General features: G+C 43.4%; 1 protein-coding gene across 1 annotated transcript; it reads left to right on the top strand.

Moving 5' to 3' along the window:
* The first annotated feature begins 861 nt into the window (after positions 1-861).
* On the top strand, positions 862-19,640 carry BPGM (bisphosphoglycerate mutase). The gene is made up of 3 exons (XM_069952707.1): positions 862-1,008; positions 9,186-9,841; positions 18,919-19,640. The coding sequence occupies exons 2-3, from the start codon at positions 9,241-9,243 to the stop codon at positions 19,095-19,097; spliced, it is 780 nt and encodes a 259-aa protein (XP_069808808.1). The 5' UTR covers positions 862-1,008; positions 9,186-9,240; the 3' UTR covers positions 19,098-19,640.
* The last annotated feature ends 172 nt before the right edge of the window (positions 19,641-19,812 follow it).

Raw genomic sequence — 19,812 nt, 5'->3', positions numbered from 1 at the left:
TGGAAGGCGTGCATACAGCTGCTCAGCCATGGAAACCCCATATCATTGACACAACCTTTGGGCTGATATTACCGCCAGATGAGGGTTGGTCTCTACGATTATGGAGTCAGGATCATTGATCGGTGACCATTCTGGTATCAGTGACCATTGTATCAGTGATGTGAAGGTAACTGCACTGGTAGGGGCCGGATATTATACACCTGTAGTAATGGGAATGAATGAGACACTGGAATTCGATATTTGAGGTGAAATCCTTATAGTTTATTAATTGTAAAACTTTGGTTGCCCATAGCAACCAGCCAGAGGTCAGGTTTCATTTTATCAGAGGTCATTAAGATATGAAAGTTGACCTCTGGCTGGTTGCTATGGGTAACCAGCGTTTTCACCTGTGAATAGTTGCTATGGGCAACAGTTTGGTTATCTCCCTCATAGTGTGGCTCTCCAGCTGTTGCAAAACTACAACTCCCAGCATGCTCGGGTAGCCTAAGGCTGTCTGTGCATGCTGGGAGTTGTAGTTTTGCAGCACTGTTGTGTCCCTTCTGATGAGTTCTCGGTTCTGGGTGTCACTATGTTTCAGCAGCTCAGTCACAGCTTCACAGTTTCCTTTCTACACCAGAAAAAAAAAAATCCATTGAAGTGTGACACCAGCAACAACAACGGCCCTATCCCGCTCGGCGCCCACGTCCTTCCGCACGCCATTGGTCAAGCTCGCTGTCAATCCTGGCGACAAGTGGGCGGGGCGAGCGCCAGCAACTAGGGCAGTGCACAGAACCGCGGCTGCAGAGCCCTGAGGAGGAGGAGGGAGATCCTGCAGCACAGCCGGCCCTACAACAACAACAGCAGCAGCAGCAGCAGCAGCAGCAGCAGCAGCAGCTCCGCTACACCGACCGCTGCCAGCCCTCCATGTACAGCGGCGCTGCAGACAGTGCACACAGACTGTGCCAGCAATAGGAGAGCAGCCCCGCCATAGCCTGCTGGACGTCACCACCTGTCCTGCTGCTGCACAGGGTGAGGAGCCGGGGGCTGTGCAGCTGTATACTGTGCCTATATACTCTGTGCAGCTGTATACTGTGCCTATATACTCTGTGCAGCTGTATACTGTGCCTATATACTCTGTGCAGCTGTATACTGTGCGTATATACTCTGTGCAGCTGTATACTGTGCCTATATACTCTGTGCAGCTGTATACTGTGCCTATATACTCTGTGCAGCTGTATACTGTGCCTATATACTCTGTGCAGCTGTATACTGTGCCTATATACTCTGTGCAGCTGTATACTGTGCCTATATACTCTGTGCAGCTGTATACTGTGTGTATATACTCTGTGCAGCTGTATACTGTGCCTATATACTCTGTGCAGCTGTATACTGTGCCTATATACTCTGTGCAGCTGTATACTGTGCCTATATACTCTGTGCAGCTGTATACTGTGCCTATATACTCTGTGCAACTGTATACTGTGCGTATATACTCTGTGCAACTGTATACTGTGCCTATATACTCTGTGCAGCTGTATACTGTGCGTATATACTCTGTGCAGCTGTATACTGTGCCTATATACTCTGTGCAGCTGTATACTGTGCCTATATACTCTGTGCAACTGTATACTGTGCGTATATACTCTGTGCAGCTGTATACTGTGCCTATATACTCTGTGCAGCTGTATACTGTGCCTATATACTCTGTGCAGCTGTATACTGTGCCTATATACTCTGTGCAGCTGTATACTGTGTGTATATACTCTGTGCAGCTGTATACTGTGCCTATATACTCTGTGCAGCTGTATACTGTGTGTATATACTGTGTAGGATCTATATACTGTGTGTATATACTCTGTGCAGCTGTATGCTGTGTACATACTGTGCATCTATATACTGTGTGTGTGTACTGTGCATTTATATACTGTGTGTGTGTGTGTACTGTGCATCTGTATACTGTGTGTACTGTGCATCTGTATACTGTGTGTACTGTGCATCTATATACTGTGTGTATGTACTGTGCATTTATATACTGTGTGTATGTACTCTGTGCAGCTGTATACTGTGTGTATGTACTCTGTGTGATCTATATACTGTGTGTGTACTGTGCATCTGTATACTGTGTGTACTGTGCATTTGTATACTGTGTACGTACTGTGCATCTGTGTACTGTGCAGCTATATACTGTGTGTATCTGTATACTGTGTGTACTGTGCAGCTATATACTGTGTGTGTACTGTGCATCCATATACTGTGTGTACTGTGGTGCATCTATATACTGTGTGTATTGTGCATCTATATACTGTGTGTATGTACTCTGTGCAGCTGTATACTGTGTGTATATACTGTGTGTGATCTATATACTGTGTATATACTCTGTGTATCTGTATACTGTGTGCGTACTGTGGCGCTGTATACTGTATGTATATACTGTATGTGTACTGTGCATCTATATACTGTGTGTACTGTGCATCTATATACTGTGTGTACTGTGTGCATCTGTATACTGTGTGTACTGTGCATCTGTATACTGTGTGTACTGTGCATCTGTATACTGTGTGTACTGTGCATCTGTATACTGTGTGTACTGTGCATCTGTATACTGTGTGTACTGTGCATCTGTATACTGTGTGTACTGTGCATCGGTATACTGTGTGTGTGTATACCGTGCATCTATATACTGTGTGTATTGTGCATCTATATACTGTGTGTACTGTGCATCTATATACTGTGTGTGTGTGTATATACCGTGCATCTATATACTGTGTGTGTGTGTATACCGTGCATCTATATACTGTGTGTGTACTGTGCAGCTGTATACTATGTGCGTACTGTGCAGCTGTATACTATGTGCGTACTGTGCAGCTGTATACTGTGTGCATACTGTGCAGCTGTATACTGCATGTATATACTGTATGTGTGTATACAGTGCATCTATATACTGTGTGTGTACTGTGCAGCTGTATACTGTGTGCATACTGTGCAGCTGTATACTGCATGTATATACTGTATGTGTGTATACAGTGCATCTATATACTGCGTGTGTATACTGTGCATGAGGCCAGATGTAGCTGATCTGTCTGTGTACTTGCCTAGTCAGGTATGCTTCACTGTTTATGTGTCATAACTGCATGTCCGTATCATGTTACTATCTATCTGCTTACTATGTATGTATGTGCTTATCTATCATGTGCCGTACCGCTGCATTAGAGATGAGCGAACCGGCTTCGAGTCCATCCGAACCTGAACGTTCGGCATTTGATTAGCGGTGGCTGCTGAACTTGGATAAAGCCCTAAGGCTATGTGGAAAACATGGATATAGTCATTGGCTGTATCCATGTTTTCCAGACAACCTTAGAGCTTTATCCAAGTTCAGCAGCCCCAGCTAATCAAATACCGAACGTTCGGGTTCTGATGAACCCGAACCCGGTTCGCTCATCTCTACTCTGCATGTATGTATGTATGTATGTATGTATGTAGTCCCTTCTATACTGTTTGTTTGTATGTATCATTTCCTATGTATAAGATGCTTGTTTTACTATGTATGTAGGATGTGCATGTTACTATAGATGTATTTATGTATTATGTGCCTGTTACTATATCTATTGTGTGCCTATGTTACTGTATGTATCTATCTATACTATATATGTGTGTATCATGGGCCTGTGTTATATGCATGTATATATGCAGCCATCATGTTCCTATGTTGCTACTATATATGTTTCATGCGTATATGTTATTATGTATGTGCAGAATCTATCTATCTATCTATCTATCTATCTATCTATCTCCTATCTATCTATCATCTATCTATCATCTATCTATCATCTATCTATCATCTATCTATCATCTATCTATCATCTATCTATCTATCATCTATCTATCATCTATCTATCATCTATCTATCATCTATCTATCTATCAAACATAGATGCATAGTAACATAGTCATTATACACATTATAGATTTATAGAACATATGCTAATAATAGATACAAAGAACCATCGGCACATGATCCATAGTACCGCTGGCTTATAATAGATCAATCGATGGCGTCCCTGTCCTACTTCCTATCATCATTACCCTGAATATTTATCTGTCCTCCTATGTAGGACATAGTGCTATATCTGTGACTTGTACCATATGCAGGATTCAGCTCTGCAGCCTGTGTGTATAGATCGGTGTAGCAGAGCTGAACGTGTCTGCTATGTCTTTATAACACCGAGTGATACATCTGACAGATCCCCGAGCTTTACAGCCCCCGTATAAATGAATGGATTTGATCTTTAGTTGCAGACATTCAGCGACAAACTCTTTTACCGCCTGTCACGCTCTGGTTTCAGTCACTTCCTCGCACATGTTTTCATTATTATTATTATTTTTCTCTGTAGTTAAACAGGAAATCTGCGCGTCACGTTTCTGTTCCGTACCCTGACGATGTCGTGCCGATGACATAAGTAAGCTCTTAAAGGGGTACGCTGGAAACTTTTTTTCTTTCAAATCAACTGGTGCCAGAATATCCAGAGATTTGTAATTTGATTCTATTAAAAAAATCTCAAGTCTTCCAGTACTTATCAGCTGCTTTACGTCCTGCAGGAAGTGGTGTATTCTTTCCAGTCTGACACAGTGCTCTCTGCTGCCACCTCTCCATGTCAGGAACTGTCCAGAGCAGCAGCAAATCCCCATAGAAAACCTCTCCTGCTCTGGACAGTTCCTGACATGGACAGAGGTGGCAGCAGAGAGCACTGTGTCAGACTGAAAATAATACACCACTTCCTGCAGGACATACAGCAGCTGATAAGTACGGGAAGACTTGAGATTTTTTATTAGAAGTAAATAAAAAATCTATATAACTTTCTGAAACCAGTTAATATGAAAGAAAAAAATATTTCGCAAGAGTACCCCTTTAAGAAGGTAAAAATGAGTATCTCGGAGTGTCAGGGAGAAAAGAGCTCCATCTTATGTCTATAAATGAGACATTTCAGCCATGTATTTCCTGTTTCTGTAGCGCCAACATGTTCTGCAGCGCTGTACAAAGATTCTGGTCAGACCTTGCCCCCATTTGGTCCTATTTTGTTGATTTCATTTGATGTTTCATACAAACATTGTTCTTGGTGGGATTTGGACCCAGGACCCCAGAGCTGTAGGTCAACATTGTTAAAGCAAATGGACCACTGGGTACATGGCTTTGTGTTTTTTACATGAACGGACTGGCACCAGCATGGAGATACGGCCGCTGCTACCTTTTTTTTTGAACCACCGCCTGGTTCCTGCAGACTACACCGGTCTGTTCTTGAGCACCGGCTTTTTGAGGTGGGCCCGCCGGCCCTTGGTGTCCTATTCCACGGGCCGAAGGGGGCCCAATCAGTAATGTAAACGAGCGCCGATCTGCTAGATCAGCGCTCGTTTACTGGGCCTATTTCACTGCGTGATAATCGTTTAGCAAGGGCTGCAGGGACATCGTTGCCGATGTCCTTGCAGCCCTTGTTTAAACACCATACATTACCTAAGCATGGTGCAGGGCTTCTCCTGCGCTCCTTCTTCCTCCTGGTCCGCACGCAGCAGCAGCTATGGAGAGGCCTGTCTGAGCTGACAGAGCGCTCAGCTGGTGGCGGTCCTGGCCTGTGATTGGCTGAGCGGTCTGTCAGCTCAGACAGGCCGCTCCGAAGCTGCTGCTGCACGCGGGACCCGGTGAGAAGAAGCCCCGCACCATGCTTAGGTAATGTATGCTTCTGAAATCGTCGGTCGCCCGCCGTGCATCGCTATTCCACGCAGCGATGTGCGGTGGATGCCCGATTATTTTAGGTTGGAACCTAATAAACGATCAGCCGATGACACGATCATCAGCCGATCGTTGTCTCTATTCCTCGCAGCCGATTCAGACGATTATCGCTCCTTGGAATAGGCCCCTTAGTGACAAAACCCCCTCCCCTCTGTGTTGCAGCTCTATTAGAATCAATGGAGGGGAGATGGTTACACTGGGGGCCGGTGGGCCCACCTCCAGTGCTTCATGCCAGGCCGGTGCTCAGGAATAGACCGGCGTAGTGTGTGGGAACCAGGCGGTGGTTCAAAAAATGGACAGTGGTGCCTGTATCCCCATGCCGGTCTGTTCAGGTGTAAAACACAAAGCCTTGTACCTAGTGGGCTATCCGCTTTAACCACCGAGCCAACGTGCCACCCATAGTTGCTAGACAGAGCCCGGCTAAGTTCTAATGTCTGCCGTGTTCTTTTGATATCACTATCTACAAGGTAGAAAGACTGGAGTAGATTAGGCCGAAGTCCTATGGCGTATGTGTGTGTGTATATATATATATATATATATATATATATATATATATATATATATATATATATATATATGTGTATAATATACACAGGGTGGTCCGAAAGTAGGTGGACAGTATGTGTAATAGGGTTACGAAGGGGGAGAATTATCAAACATGGTGTAAAGTGAAACTGGCCCAGTTGCCCCTAGCAACCAATCAGATTCCACCTTTCATTTTCCAAAGAGTCTGTGAGGAATGAAAGGTGGAATCTGATTGGTTGCTAGGGGCAACTGAGCCAGTTTCACTTTACACCATGTTTGATAAATCTCCCCCTTCATAACCCTATTACACTTTCCTCCTAGTTTTGGACCACCCTGTATATGTATTTTATCAATGATATAAACAAAGTAGAGATCCACGAACGGCACTTCACCTAAAATCTTCACCTTTATTTCATATATAGACAGTTAGGACATGGACATCATGGAGGAACTTGCTCCCAGCCATATGTATTTTATCAATGATAACTCTGTATAAGACTCTGTTAATACCGCCACACCATGACCTCTGCTATTACCACCACATAGTGACTGAATAATACCACCATACTGTTACTGAATAAAATCCACTGTTCAAAGACCAATATTATCATCATATAGTGATTAAATATTACCTCCATACTGTTAATGAATAGAGACATGCAAACCTGGAATCCAGGCGCTCTGCATTTGATTACTGGTGGCTGAAAAAGTTGGCTGCAGCTCTAAGGAGTCTGGGAAAACATGAATATGGTATATGGTCTATGGCTGTATCCATGTTTTCCAGGCAGCCTTAGGGCTGCATCCAACTTCTCCAGCCACCGGTAGTCAAATGTTGCACACTCTGGTTCAAGGTTTGATTATTTATTAAAGGGGGACTTTGGTGAAGTTTCTCTTTTGAAGTTATATAGGTTTTTAAATTACTTCTATTTAAAAAGCTTCAGTCTTCCAGTACTTATCAGCTACAGTGTGTCCTGCAGGAAGTGATGTATTCTTTTCAGTCTGACAGCACTGTCTGCTGCCACCTCTGTCCATGTCAGGAACTGTCCAGTGCAGCAACAAATCCCCATAGAAAACATCTCCTGCTCTGGACAGTTCCTGACATGGACAGAAGTGGCGGCAGAGAGCACTGTGTCAGACTGGAAAGTATACACCCCTTCCTGCAGAACTTACATCAGCTGATAAGTACTTGAAGATGGGAGATTTTTGAATAGAAAGTATAACTTTCTTAAACCAGTTTACTTGAAACATTTTTCTGGAGTACCTTTAATAAGCAAGTGCCCTCTCTTTTTCCCCTCAAAATAAATGGTTATACTCGCCTCACCCCAACCTCACAACAAGTAACTACATGAGGCTTTTTTTTCTGGCCTATGACTGGCTCGGTGCAGGCACAACCTATGGTAATATAACCTGCATAAATCTGTATAACCTCTATAGGCAAAAGTGCCCCCTCTCCCCCCCCCCCCCCCTAAAAATGAAGGGTTATACTTATCTCACCCCATCCTCACAACACACAGAGAGAATAAGGCTTTTTTTTTGGCCTATGAAGTCACTGGCTCGGTACAGGCACAACCCATAGTAATGTAACCTGCATCAGCACATAAACCTACTATTATATCAGTCCTGGAAAACCCTTTAAGATAAAGTTTCTCTGGGCTTATAATAGAAATATAATCCATTTTCAATATCCCCTCCCCCACGCCGCCCCCTGCCGCAGTGGCCTATAGCTCTACCATAGAAGAGAATCGGTTAGGTGAGTATATAAGAATACTCACCTAACCGAATACTCTGCTCCATCTGTATATAGCTTGCTGCTGTGCAGTGTAGATAGGTGTGGGTTGGATTTCGTGTCTGTTTGTTAGATATACACTCTCCATACACCCAGCTTTACAGGAGGTTATACGTATTGACTTTTTATATATATTTATATAGTGCTGTTTAGCCTCTGGCTTCCTTTCAGTTCGTTCCAAATGCATGTGGCTGATATTTCAAGTTCAGTAATGTCACATACTATTAGGCGTGACAGAAGCCTGCACGTGTACAATATGGACGTTCTGTCACTTTCAATGCCAGTATTTGACAAGGTATTTAAACATTAGAGGGTTATTGATGTTAAAGTATATCACTAGGGGGGGTTATGATTGATAGGGACCCCCACTGATCAAGAGAATGAGGCCCCCTTGACTTCTTCCCTGCATAGCGGAGTGCCAAGCCACCTTCCGTATGAGGAGCTGCAACTCATGTAAATGGAGTAGTGTAACATGAGGGGTTGATTTTCAGACTGCCTGTTTTTGGTCCTTCAACAGGAAAGACAATAGTTTTCTCTGGAGGTTCCATAGTCTATTGATTTTAAAGGGCATCATGTAATACCCAAGTTGCCCTGCGGAGGCACTGCAGGAAATTTGATTTCACAAGGCTGCAATACTTCACTTCACCTGCAGAGGCACTGCAGGGAAACTAAACACATGCTTCTGGACTTACTTAGATTATATACTTTATCCTAATAGTAGACAATACGATATTCCATGAACTACTTGTTTGCCACCCCATTAGGTCCATAAAACCAGTAGCAGCTGGTGATATTTTGGTGTCCTCTGTAACGGTGCAAGATATTTGATAGAGAAATAGCCCTGACTAATAAATTCACTGGAAAAATCAACTGGTTATGATGTAGAGATAAAGACCTGATGAAATCTGTAACCTGGTAAGCTTTTAGTGTTCATTAATTTGGACTTTGGACTTAAAGGGGAACTCCACATTTAGTCCATGTGAATTTTAAAAGCTTACCGGCCCTTTAAGTTTTCTATATCCTATTGCATTGTGGGAGATGTAGAGTTTATGAAATGTCAGGTGTGTGGATTTTCGATATAGGACATAATATGTTCTCATTCTTCTCCGATCAGGTGATCAACCTCCGCCATTTTTTCTGTCCTGGAGAAGTGAACGACAGCCCCCGTCATGTCCAAATATAAACTTGTAATGCTGAGGCACGGTGAGGGTGCCTGGAACATAGAGAACCGATTTTGCAGTTGGGTCGACCAAAAGTTGAGCGAGGACGGACTCCAAGAAGCCGAGATGTGCGGAAAGCATTTAAAGTCTCTGGGATTTGAGTTTGACCTGGTCTTCACCTCGATCCTGAGCCGCTCCATCCAAACGGCTTGGCTGATATTGAAAGAACTGGGGCAAGAATGGGTCCCGGTACGGAGCTCGTGGCGGCTCAACGAGAGACACTACGGGGCGCTTATCGGCCTCAACCGAGCCGAACTGGCCCTGAACCACGGAGAAGAGCAAGTGAAGATGTGGAGGAGGAGTTACGATGTGGCTCCTCCCCCCATACACGAGAGTCATCCTTACTATCAGGAGATCCATACGGATAGGAGGTACGCGTGTTGCGACATACAGAAGGATAACCTGCCCAAATCTGAGAGTTTGAAGCAAGTCCTAGAACGGCTTCTTCCCTACTGGAACGAGGAGATCGCCCCCGAAATCAGGAAAGGGAAGCGGGTTCTTATATCCGCACATGGGAACAGCACAAGAGCTTTATTAAAACATTTGGAAGGTATGGTGCCATTTTTTAATTTATTTAGCAAAATTTGGATTTTTGTCGGCAATTGATAATCCAGCACCAAATCATTTGTATAATCTGGAGAGAACCAAATTGAAAATTTTATTTTTGAAAAGTTTTTCGTTATCGTTACAAGTTTTATAGGGTTGATAATCCGGCATCTCTTTGTTCCCATTGGTACCCATATGGATTTGTCAGTTGCCATTCAGTGCTATTCTTACCACCATACCTACAAACTCTAGTGGGGTCCATCGGATGGCTTTGGTGTCTGTCATGGGACAGCTTAGGCACTACCAAAATGGTTTCCATTTTAACATAAGGCGAAATAGCGGGTTCATTTCTTTTGGACGCCTACCAATTGAACACTGTTGTATCCTAGTGCGTTGCGTGTCCTTACAGTGGTTGGTGCTCTATGTGGAGCATCTTATTGGTACCCCCCAACAGGGTGCAAAGCTGTACCATACAGTGCTTAGAAAAATTACTCTTAAGGCTATGACCACTCAACGTCTTTTTTTTGTTGGCCGTTCAAAAACCGTTTCCTTAAGCCCAAATAATGCCAGTTTTTTCAAAACAAGGGCCGTTGTTTTTAGAATAGTGTGAGTTGTTTTGAAATAACGGCCGTTATTTGGGCTTGAAATGACGGCCGTCCCAAAAAAACGGCTGTCAAACTGCTAAAAAAAAAAATGTGGTTTTGGCTCAAGACAGCAACTTATAACCTACAGAATACATAGGGGGAGATTTATCAAACATGATGTAAAGTGAAACTGGCTCAGTCGCCCCTAGCAACCAATCAGATTCCACCTTTTATTTTCCAAAGAGTGTGAGGAATGAAAGGTGGAATCTGATTGGTTGCTAGGGGCAACTGAGCCAGTTTCACTTTACAACATGTTTGATAAATCTCCCCTGTAGTATCTTATTTTTTGGGATTAACTAATGACTAGTGTTGAGCGAACTTGCCGAACTGTTCGTGTTCAGCAACATTTTGTAAACCCGAATTATCAGCATTTCACTCCCAGAGGCTGAAGACGTTTGATGGCATTCAACTTCTCTGGCTGCCCAGAATCTAACGACATTCTTTTAGGTTCAGAGAACGTTGCTGAAACCGAACGTTGAAAACAGTCACTTTTACCGTTGAGTGGCGTTGCCGAATCATTCGGTTTCGGCAAGTCCGCTTTGCGCTAATAGTAACTGTTCTCATACACAAGTATACCGGCATAAGTTAGTTTGGGGTACGATGGTGCTGCTGGGCAGGGACCATAACCTGTTTTTTTTCCTATGGGCTCCCACCAACCCTAATGCAACTTTTAAATGGAATAGAAAGTGTTGGAGCCCAAAAAATTTAAAGTGAATTTACCATCAGTACATTCACTTTAAGTTTTTCACATGACAAGAAGGGCACCGGTGCGAGAAAACACCCGCCCCCTCCATGACATGGCTCCATTAGAATCAATGGAGCTGCATCATAGAGGCGCGGGGGTATCCTCTTACGGCGGGCCAGTGCTTCACCCCCGGTCAGTAAAAGACCAGCACAGGAACCGGGCCGCGGTTCAAAAAAGGACCGCAGCATCGGCTTCCCTGCGCCATTATATTCATGTGTAAAATTTAAAGCGAATGTTCTAATGGTACACTTGCTTTAAGATAAGGTTACAGAAGTAGATCCCTGTTGACCGCCACGGTGATGAAAGGAAGTATGATTACTGGATCTGACTACACAGGATGAGTTTGTAGTCTGTTACCATGGAGACACACTGTTCTGCACAGAAGCTCTGTACACAAGAAAAGAAAATGTTTATTTAAAATTTTTAATTTGGATATGTTATACACACCCTTTAATAAGTAGGTTATAAAACTCACTCCTCCCCATTTCATAGGGGACATTAGGTACAAGTTGTTTTTTTTTTTTCTTTTTTTGCGGGTTAGGATATTGGTTGCCAGCAGCTGCCCGGAATTTTTTTTTTTTACATTTAATGCCCCTTTTGTCCAGGATGGCAGCCTGACACAAGACTAAGCTTGGGTGATCACTTGAAACAATTTGGAGCCAGACCATGGACACATTCCTAGCAGGCAGCAGACCACAAATGCTGACACATCACTTTCATTGTGCCATACTGACGTTGGGCAATAACACTTTTTTTTTTTACACTGTTATCATACAGCTGTGTCGGAATTTACGTCTCTGCTTTGGAGCCATTATACTAGTTCGTATAAACCAATTGAATAAGTATTGACACCCTGATAGAATATGCAGGGATAAGTAGCTCTCTAGTAGGCCCCCCAGTAGAGGGGTTAATTGTGTGGGGTGCTGCAGTAAGGCAACTATTAGGGCCCCCCCTCTGCTGCTGATAGGAGGGCATAGGACCCCCTGCTTTAAGAAAAAAGGGGGGTGTTTCCTGTTAAAAGAATGGGCAGTGCTCAATTGCAACTACAATGGGGGTTCCCTTTCGTAACTAGAATGATGAGGGTGCCCTCCCCTTTGTCAGTAGAAGGGGGTTCCCCCGCTGTCACTAGAAAGACTTGGAGAGGATGCCCCCACTTTGACTATAAGAAAGGTGGAGGGTGCCCAGATTTGACTAGAAGGCTGGGGGAAGGCTGCCCTGCTGTGATTAGATGAGGGGTGCCCTGCTGCAACTAGAAGGGATGAGAAATGGGCAGTGCTCCATTTGAATGAGGGTGCCCCTGCTGTCACTATAAGGAGGGGGAGAGCATGCCCCCATTGTGACTAGAAGGGAGGAGGGGGTGCCCCAGCTGTGATCACAAGGGGGAGGGTGCCCAGATGTGACTAGGTGAGGGGTGCCCTGCTGCAATTAAAAGGGGGCATGATGAGAAATGGGTGGTGTCCCTGCTGTCACTAGAATGGTGGAGGGGATGCGTCCACTGTGACTAGAAGAGGGGGAGGGGGTGCCCCTGCTGTGACTACGTGAGGGGTGTAATGCTGAAACTAGAAGGGGAGCCTTCTGTTGAAGGTGTGTGTGTGTGGTTTACTGCGACTAGAAGGAGGGCACCCTGCTGCAACTAGGATGGGGGTAACCTCTCCTCAGACTTATTTGAGACTGTTTCTCTGTTATCAGCCAGAGGAGGGGGGGGGATGCAGGATAAGCAGGTGACAGATAAAATAATGTTGCAGTATATGAAGTTAATCTTAGCCGGAATAATCCTATATAACACAGAACAGTCTCCCCTCCCGGAGTAGACTCCTTTATCCTCTTGGTTGGGTCGCGTCGCTGTATACAGCTGAATGTCACACGGTTGCGACCTACAGCGTAAACAAGCCTCCGCATTAGGTATCGTGTCGCAAGATATCTCTATTGAGATCCAGAGCTGCGCTCCAAATTCTGCCGGTACACAGGCCACAGTTTGATACCCCTTTAACCCAGGAGTAGGGAACCTTGGCTTTCCAGCTGTTTCAAAACTACAACTCCCAGGGTGATGGGTATTGTAGTTTTGCAACAGCTGGAGAGCCAAGGTTCCCTAGCCCTGGGAATAGGAAGCCATGTGTAGTCTCCCAGCAGGTGGCAGTCTCACTGGCAGCCGGTCAGGACATCGGAGACACTAATGTCTTTCATTAGAAGGAAATAATTTTCTATTAAAGGTGAATGGGCATCCTGGAGGCATCATTATACCTTCCACCCAGCCGGCCGTCACACATGGGAAACTTTATAAGACTGCAGTCCATAGGACATTGCACAAGTGGTGCCGGGGGAATAATGTGTCCCCCTGTATACACAAGCATTCTAATTTATTATATATCCTTATAGAGATTTCAGCTCTTATATCATCACTCCGCTTTCCAAGACTCCTGCAGGGCAAATCTACCATTGTATGCAGCAATTCCAGGAACCTTTCAAATATGATTTAAAGTTTTCCATGAAATGTATTTGTGGCCTATCCCCAGTATAGGTCACCGACACCGGTCGAGTACTGACACTCTTGAGCGGAGCTAGGAAACGGACTGCTCCGTACATAGTGTATTAGCTGTGCTGGGTTACTGCAGATCAGCTCTTGTTTATTTTACGGGACTGCAGTACTCTACACGGCCACTACGCTATGTATGGAGCTGTCTGCTCTGTTTCACTGTTTCTGAGCCTATTCACACAGCGGAAAACGGGCGGACTCCCTGCGGTATCCTTGCCACAGACTCCGCTCTGAATCCCGCCTGCCTCACTGTCTCAATGTTATGTATAGGGGTATAGCGGCAAGGAGTCAGCTTGGAATCTATCTATCTATCTCCTATCTATCTCCTATCTATCTATCTATCTCCTATCTATCTATCTATCTATCTATCTATCTATCTATCTATCTATCTATCTATCTATCTATCTATCTCCTATCTATCTATCTATCTATCTATCTATCTCCTATCTATCTCCTATCTATCTCCTATCTATCTCCTATCTATCTCCTATCTATCTCCTATCTATCTCCTATCTATCTCCTATCTATCTCCTATCTATCTCCTATCTATCTCCTATCTATCTCCTATCTATCTATCTATCTATCTATCTATCTATCTATCTATCTATCTCCTATCTATCTATCTATCTATCTATCTCCTATCTATCTCCTATCTATCTCCTATCTATCTCCTATCTATCTCCTATCTATCTATCTATCTATCTCTCTATCTATCTATCTATCTATCTATCTATCTATCTTCTCTCTTATGTATTGTTATGGCCTTGTATATGAGTCTTATAAGACAGCCTGTCTCTTCCTTACAAGTTGAGGTCCCCCAGGTATTTCTGCAGCTGTGAAGTTGCCTCCTATAGAAACCCAGCAGCAGGAAGGAGTGCGGTGTGCCCCTTTATCCTGTTATTCTACAAAGACTTATTGTTGGCCTGGGCATCCCAGAATCCTCTGCCCCCATCACTAGGATCAGGCAACCAGCGACACGGCAAGGAAAATCCTCTGAGCCGGTGACATTGACCTGACGGGATCCCTGAGTCCATGGCTGCCTTCTGCCTGTTTATTTTACATCCTGCTGTAAAGAACATTTCCTCCTCCTCCTCCTCCTCCTCCTCCTCCTTCCATACACCACAATGTCACATCTCCGGGAAAGCTGAGTGACGGCTTCTCTCGCCCAACGTCCCCTGTGTGTTCATCTGTTTAGGTCATAAAGAATCTATCACTAGTCATAGGGAATGCAGATATACTGTACATGCCCTGTAATGTCCCTTGCAGCTCCTATGTATCCCTGCCATATATATGTTGGAGTGAAATGATAGAATCAGGGATTTGTTAAAATCCTGGGAAATTATGGAATGACGGCGCTGTTCCATTATTTCCCTAGGGATTTGATCAAATCACTGACCCCTTTCAGGGAGATGATGGAATAAACGATCGAGGAGTCGCCCGGCTGTATGTTTGGCGGACGGGGGAGCAGAGCGGCACACCTCTCCGGCAGGCATATGGTGGCAGCGGGGAGGACAGGAACTCGCGGTGGGGGGGGGGGGGGGGGTGCAGAGTGGCACACTTCCCCGGCAGGCATATGGCGGCGAGGTGGACAAGGAGCAGAGCGGCACACAACTTCTGGCAGGCATACGGTGTTGGTGTGGACGGGGAGTAGAGCGGTCAGGGGAGCAGGAGGCATGTCGCAGGGCGAGGCGGATGGGGAGCGGAGTGGCACACCTCCCAGCAGGCGTATGACAGTGGGCCGGACGGTGAGCGGAGCGGACAAGCCGGGGGAGCAGGAGGCATGTCGCAGGGCGAGGCGGATGGGGGGCGGAGTGGCACACCTCCCAGCACACCCCCCAGCTGGGGGAGCAGAGCGGACAGGCCGGGGGGAGCAGAGAGGCGATACGGTAAGCAAGTTCTATGTTGCGGGGGAAATGATAGTTCATTCCATGGTTTCCCTGAAAGGGGTCAGTGATTCGATCAATTCCCTAAGGAAATGAAGGGACGGCGCAGTCATTTTATCATTTCCTGGGATTTGATCAAATCCCTGATTCTATCATTTCACTGCAACATATACACTGGAACAAAGCTTCAGCTGTGGGTAGTTTCAGTTTTGCTCACATGGTAAATCCATATGTCTAGTACATACGTGGGGGTGTATATATATAGTTATGGAAGGTAAAAATATCACTCTCTGGTATCTAGCACCCTGAAGAAAGTATATATAGCACAAGTATGAATGTACAGGTATTAGATCTATCTATCTATCTATCTATCTATCTATCTATCTGTTCTATCTATCTATCTGTTCTATCTATCTATCTGTTCTATCTATCTGTTCTATCTATCTGTTCTATCTATCTATCTATCTATCTGTTCTATCTATCTGTTCTATCTATCTGTTCTATCTATCTGTTCTATCTATCTATCTATCTATCTATCTATCTATCTATCTATCTATCTGTTCTATCTATCTGTTCTATCTATCTGTTCTATCTATCTATCTATCTATCTATCTATCTATCTATCTATCTATCTATCTATCTGTTCTATCTATCTATCTGTTCTATCTATCTATCTGTTCTATCTTTATAGCTGTCTATACTGTCTCTCTATATCAGTGTAGTTATTCACCTATATATAATATTCTACCAAATAAGATTATCAGATTATTTTTCTTTATACAAAATTAATTCCCCCCCCCAGCAAATCCAGATAAATCCGCCTTTTATCCTCCGCCAGTCAGTGATTTATAACTGTATTACAGTGTCTCTTATTTATATCTGTCCCTGGGAAAGCTGGGTGACCACCAGTATGGCTGCCGCTATGGCGGTTGTCACTTTAGGGACTCCGGTGTGACTGATCTGTCTGTCAGGCAGCGACGTCCGTTCTTCTATGTGTGAATGAGCAGGAGATGAGTGTAGAGACGGCCGGACGCTCTCACCAGTCACTTGGACACTTGTTAGGTGGCTGATGTCTTTGGCAGCTTCTCTCCCCGAGCGTACAGTGACCTTTCTCCCTGTCTGTGTGTGTGGACGGGAGAGGAAAGGGCAAGGTGTAACTATATCTATATATGTACCCAGACCCCTGCTGCCTAGTGACCTTTACTATGTGCAACTCTACCTAATGTCTGTCTGTCAGATATATACTTATTCATCCATTCTTCCATCCTTCCATCTATCTCATATCTATCTTTCTTTCTCTCTGTTATATTCTTTCGTTCGCTGTGTTTACACGGAACGATTATCGCTCAAATGCGATCGTTATCGTGCAAATTCGAACGATAATCGTTACGTGTAAACACAGCATATCTATTATCTGTCTATCTATTGCTGCGTTTACACGGAACGATTAGCGTTCGAATTTGCACGATAACGATCGCATTTGAGCGATAATCGTTCCGTGTAAACATGGCGAACAATCAAGCGACGAGCGAGAAATCGTTCACTTTGATCTTTGAACATGTTCTCAAATCGTCCTTGGTCGTTTGCAAAAAATTCGCAGATCCTTTCGTGTAAACAGTCGTTCACCGATTTAACCTATGTGCGAGACAGGCTTGCGCGATCACAATACGATTTTTCCATATGATATATCGTTCCGTCTAAACGCTGATCTTTATCAAAAACAAATCGTTATTTCGAAATTGTTAATCGTACGATCGGGCAAATTATCCCTCCGTGTAAACGCAGCATATTTATCTATCTACATATCTATCTATCTCCTATCTATCTATCTATCTATCTATCTATCTATCTATCTACATATCTGTCTATCCACCTCCTATCTATCTATCTATCTATCTATCTATCTCCTATCTATCTATCTATCTATCTATCTATCTATCTCCTATCTATCTCCTATCTATCTATCTATCTATCTATCTATCTATCTTCTATCTATCTATCTATCTATCTATCTATCTATCTATCTATCTATCTATCTATCTATCTATCTCCTATCTATCTATCTATCTATCTCCTATCTATCTATCTCCTATCTATCTATCTATCTATCTATCTCCTATCTATCTATCTCCTATCTATCTATCTATCTATCTATCTATCTATCTATCTATCTATCTACATATCTGTCTATCCACCTCCTATCTATCTATCTATCTATCTCCTATCTATCTATCTATGTATCTATCTATCTATCTATCTCCTATCTATCTCCTATCTATCTATCTATCTATCTATCTATCTATCTATCTGTCTCTCCACCTCCTATCTATCTATTTTGTATCTATTTTTTTACTTAATATAATCAAATAATATACAGTATGTGTGTGTGTGTATATATATATATATATATATATATATTTATTATTATTTTATTTTTATTTTTTTTAAATGGAAGGTAGAAAAAAGGGTAGGTGGATGGTTGAAGGGTAGATGAGAAGGTTGAATGAATACATGCATAGATAAATATGAGAGACAGACAGATATAGGTAGATGTCTCTCTGTCTGTCCGTCTATTATGTCCATCCATCTTGTTGTTATCTTTATCTTCCATCCTTCCCTCCCTTACCCCCCACCCTCAATGATATGGATAGGGGATAAAGGCCCTATTTCCCGGAACGGTTATCAGCCTTTACGGCCGATAATCGTCCCGTGGGATAGAGTGCAACGATCAGCTGACATCGTTCATGTCGGCTGATCGTTGTGTCGCTTGTTTTTCAAACACTGTGATAGCAGCGATCTGCGGGGAACGAGGAGCAAACAAGCGCTCGCAGCCTCATTTGCTTCTCAGAGTTGGCCCGTGGAATAGAGCCTTAAGTGTTATAAATAGGTATACCCTTTTTAAAAGGTTTTCCTTGTGTACTGATCTAAAAGGAGTACTTCCAACACTAAACACTGATTGTGGGGTCCGATCACTGCACCGGTCCAGAGACAAGAGGAAAATCCTCCTCCGAATGAGTGGAGTGCATGTCCACCTCCCCATTTATTCTCAGTGGTCAGCTCCCTCTAATCAGCTTATTTATTAAAGCCGATCACATGATATTCTGTTAATGGAATCCACAGTGATCAGCTGTGACCCGTAAAGGTATCCGCAGCAGGTGCTTAGTTCTCCCACAGCTCCTCCGCAGGAGAAATAAGGTATTACACAATTCCTATACTGATCAGTATGTGCACTTCTTCTAGATAATTCTAGATTCTTACTTTTGTCTTCTCTTACAGGGATCTCCGATGCTGACATAATCAATATATCGCTTCCCACCGGTGTCCCTGTCCTACTTGAACTGGACGAGAACCTGCGAGCCGTCAAGCCTCATGAATTTTTGGGTGACCAACAAGCCATTCAGGCCGCTATAAAGAAAGTGGAAGATCAAGGCAAAGTTAAACAAGTCGATAAATAAGAGGTTTCCGAATATCTCCACTTTTTAACTGAGGTCAATAAGGGGGTTGTCCAGAATCGGCAGAACGTGGTTGCTTTCTTTCAAAAACAGCGCCACCCCTATCCACAGGTTGTGCGTAGCATTACTGTTCAACTTTATTTGCTTTAAAGGAGTTGAACTGCAATACCAGGGACAAACCATGGACAGGTGTGGTGATGTTATAGTAAAAAGTGGTCATGACAGTCCTGAACAACACCATTACCAGTGGTGCTTCACAGTATATAGCTCCCTGTTTGTAGCAAGCTGTGTAAATAGATTTCCTCGTGTCCGCACAAAAATGTTGAGTTAGTATTTTTTTTTCTTACATACATATTGGCAACTATAACGTGTAGTGAGAATTTCCATCAGTGTTTTGTTAGCGCTTAAATAGCAGTTTGAATTTCGCACCTTAAATATATATTAGCATTTTAATTTTTTTTTCTTCTCCATTGTATAATTATTATTTTTACATTTTTTGAGAAGTGATATTTCTTTTTTTATTTTATTTTTTTTCAGCCTATAGAATACCAAAAATATGAAAAACTGCTGTTAATTTATTAAACTTATCCATTAAATTGTGGTTATTTTGGATTTATCCAGTCCCTATCGATAAAATTAACTTTTTTTTTTTTTTTAAAGCATTTGTTCCTATTCTCTTACTTTTTTTTTTTTTCTTTCTTTAAGTTGCATTTCTTAC

This window comes from Dendropsophus ebraccatus, chromosome 1 (assembly GCF_027789765.1).
Source record: "Dendropsophus ebraccatus isolate aDenEbr1 chromosome 1, aDenEbr1.pat, whole genome shotgun sequence".
Taxonomy (NCBI): Eukaryota; Metazoa; Chordata; class Amphibia; order Anura; family Hylidae; genus Dendropsophus; species Dendropsophus ebraccatus.
The sequence above is the reverse complement of the archived record's forward strand: the minus strand, read 5'-3'. Positions and strand labels throughout refer to the sequence as shown.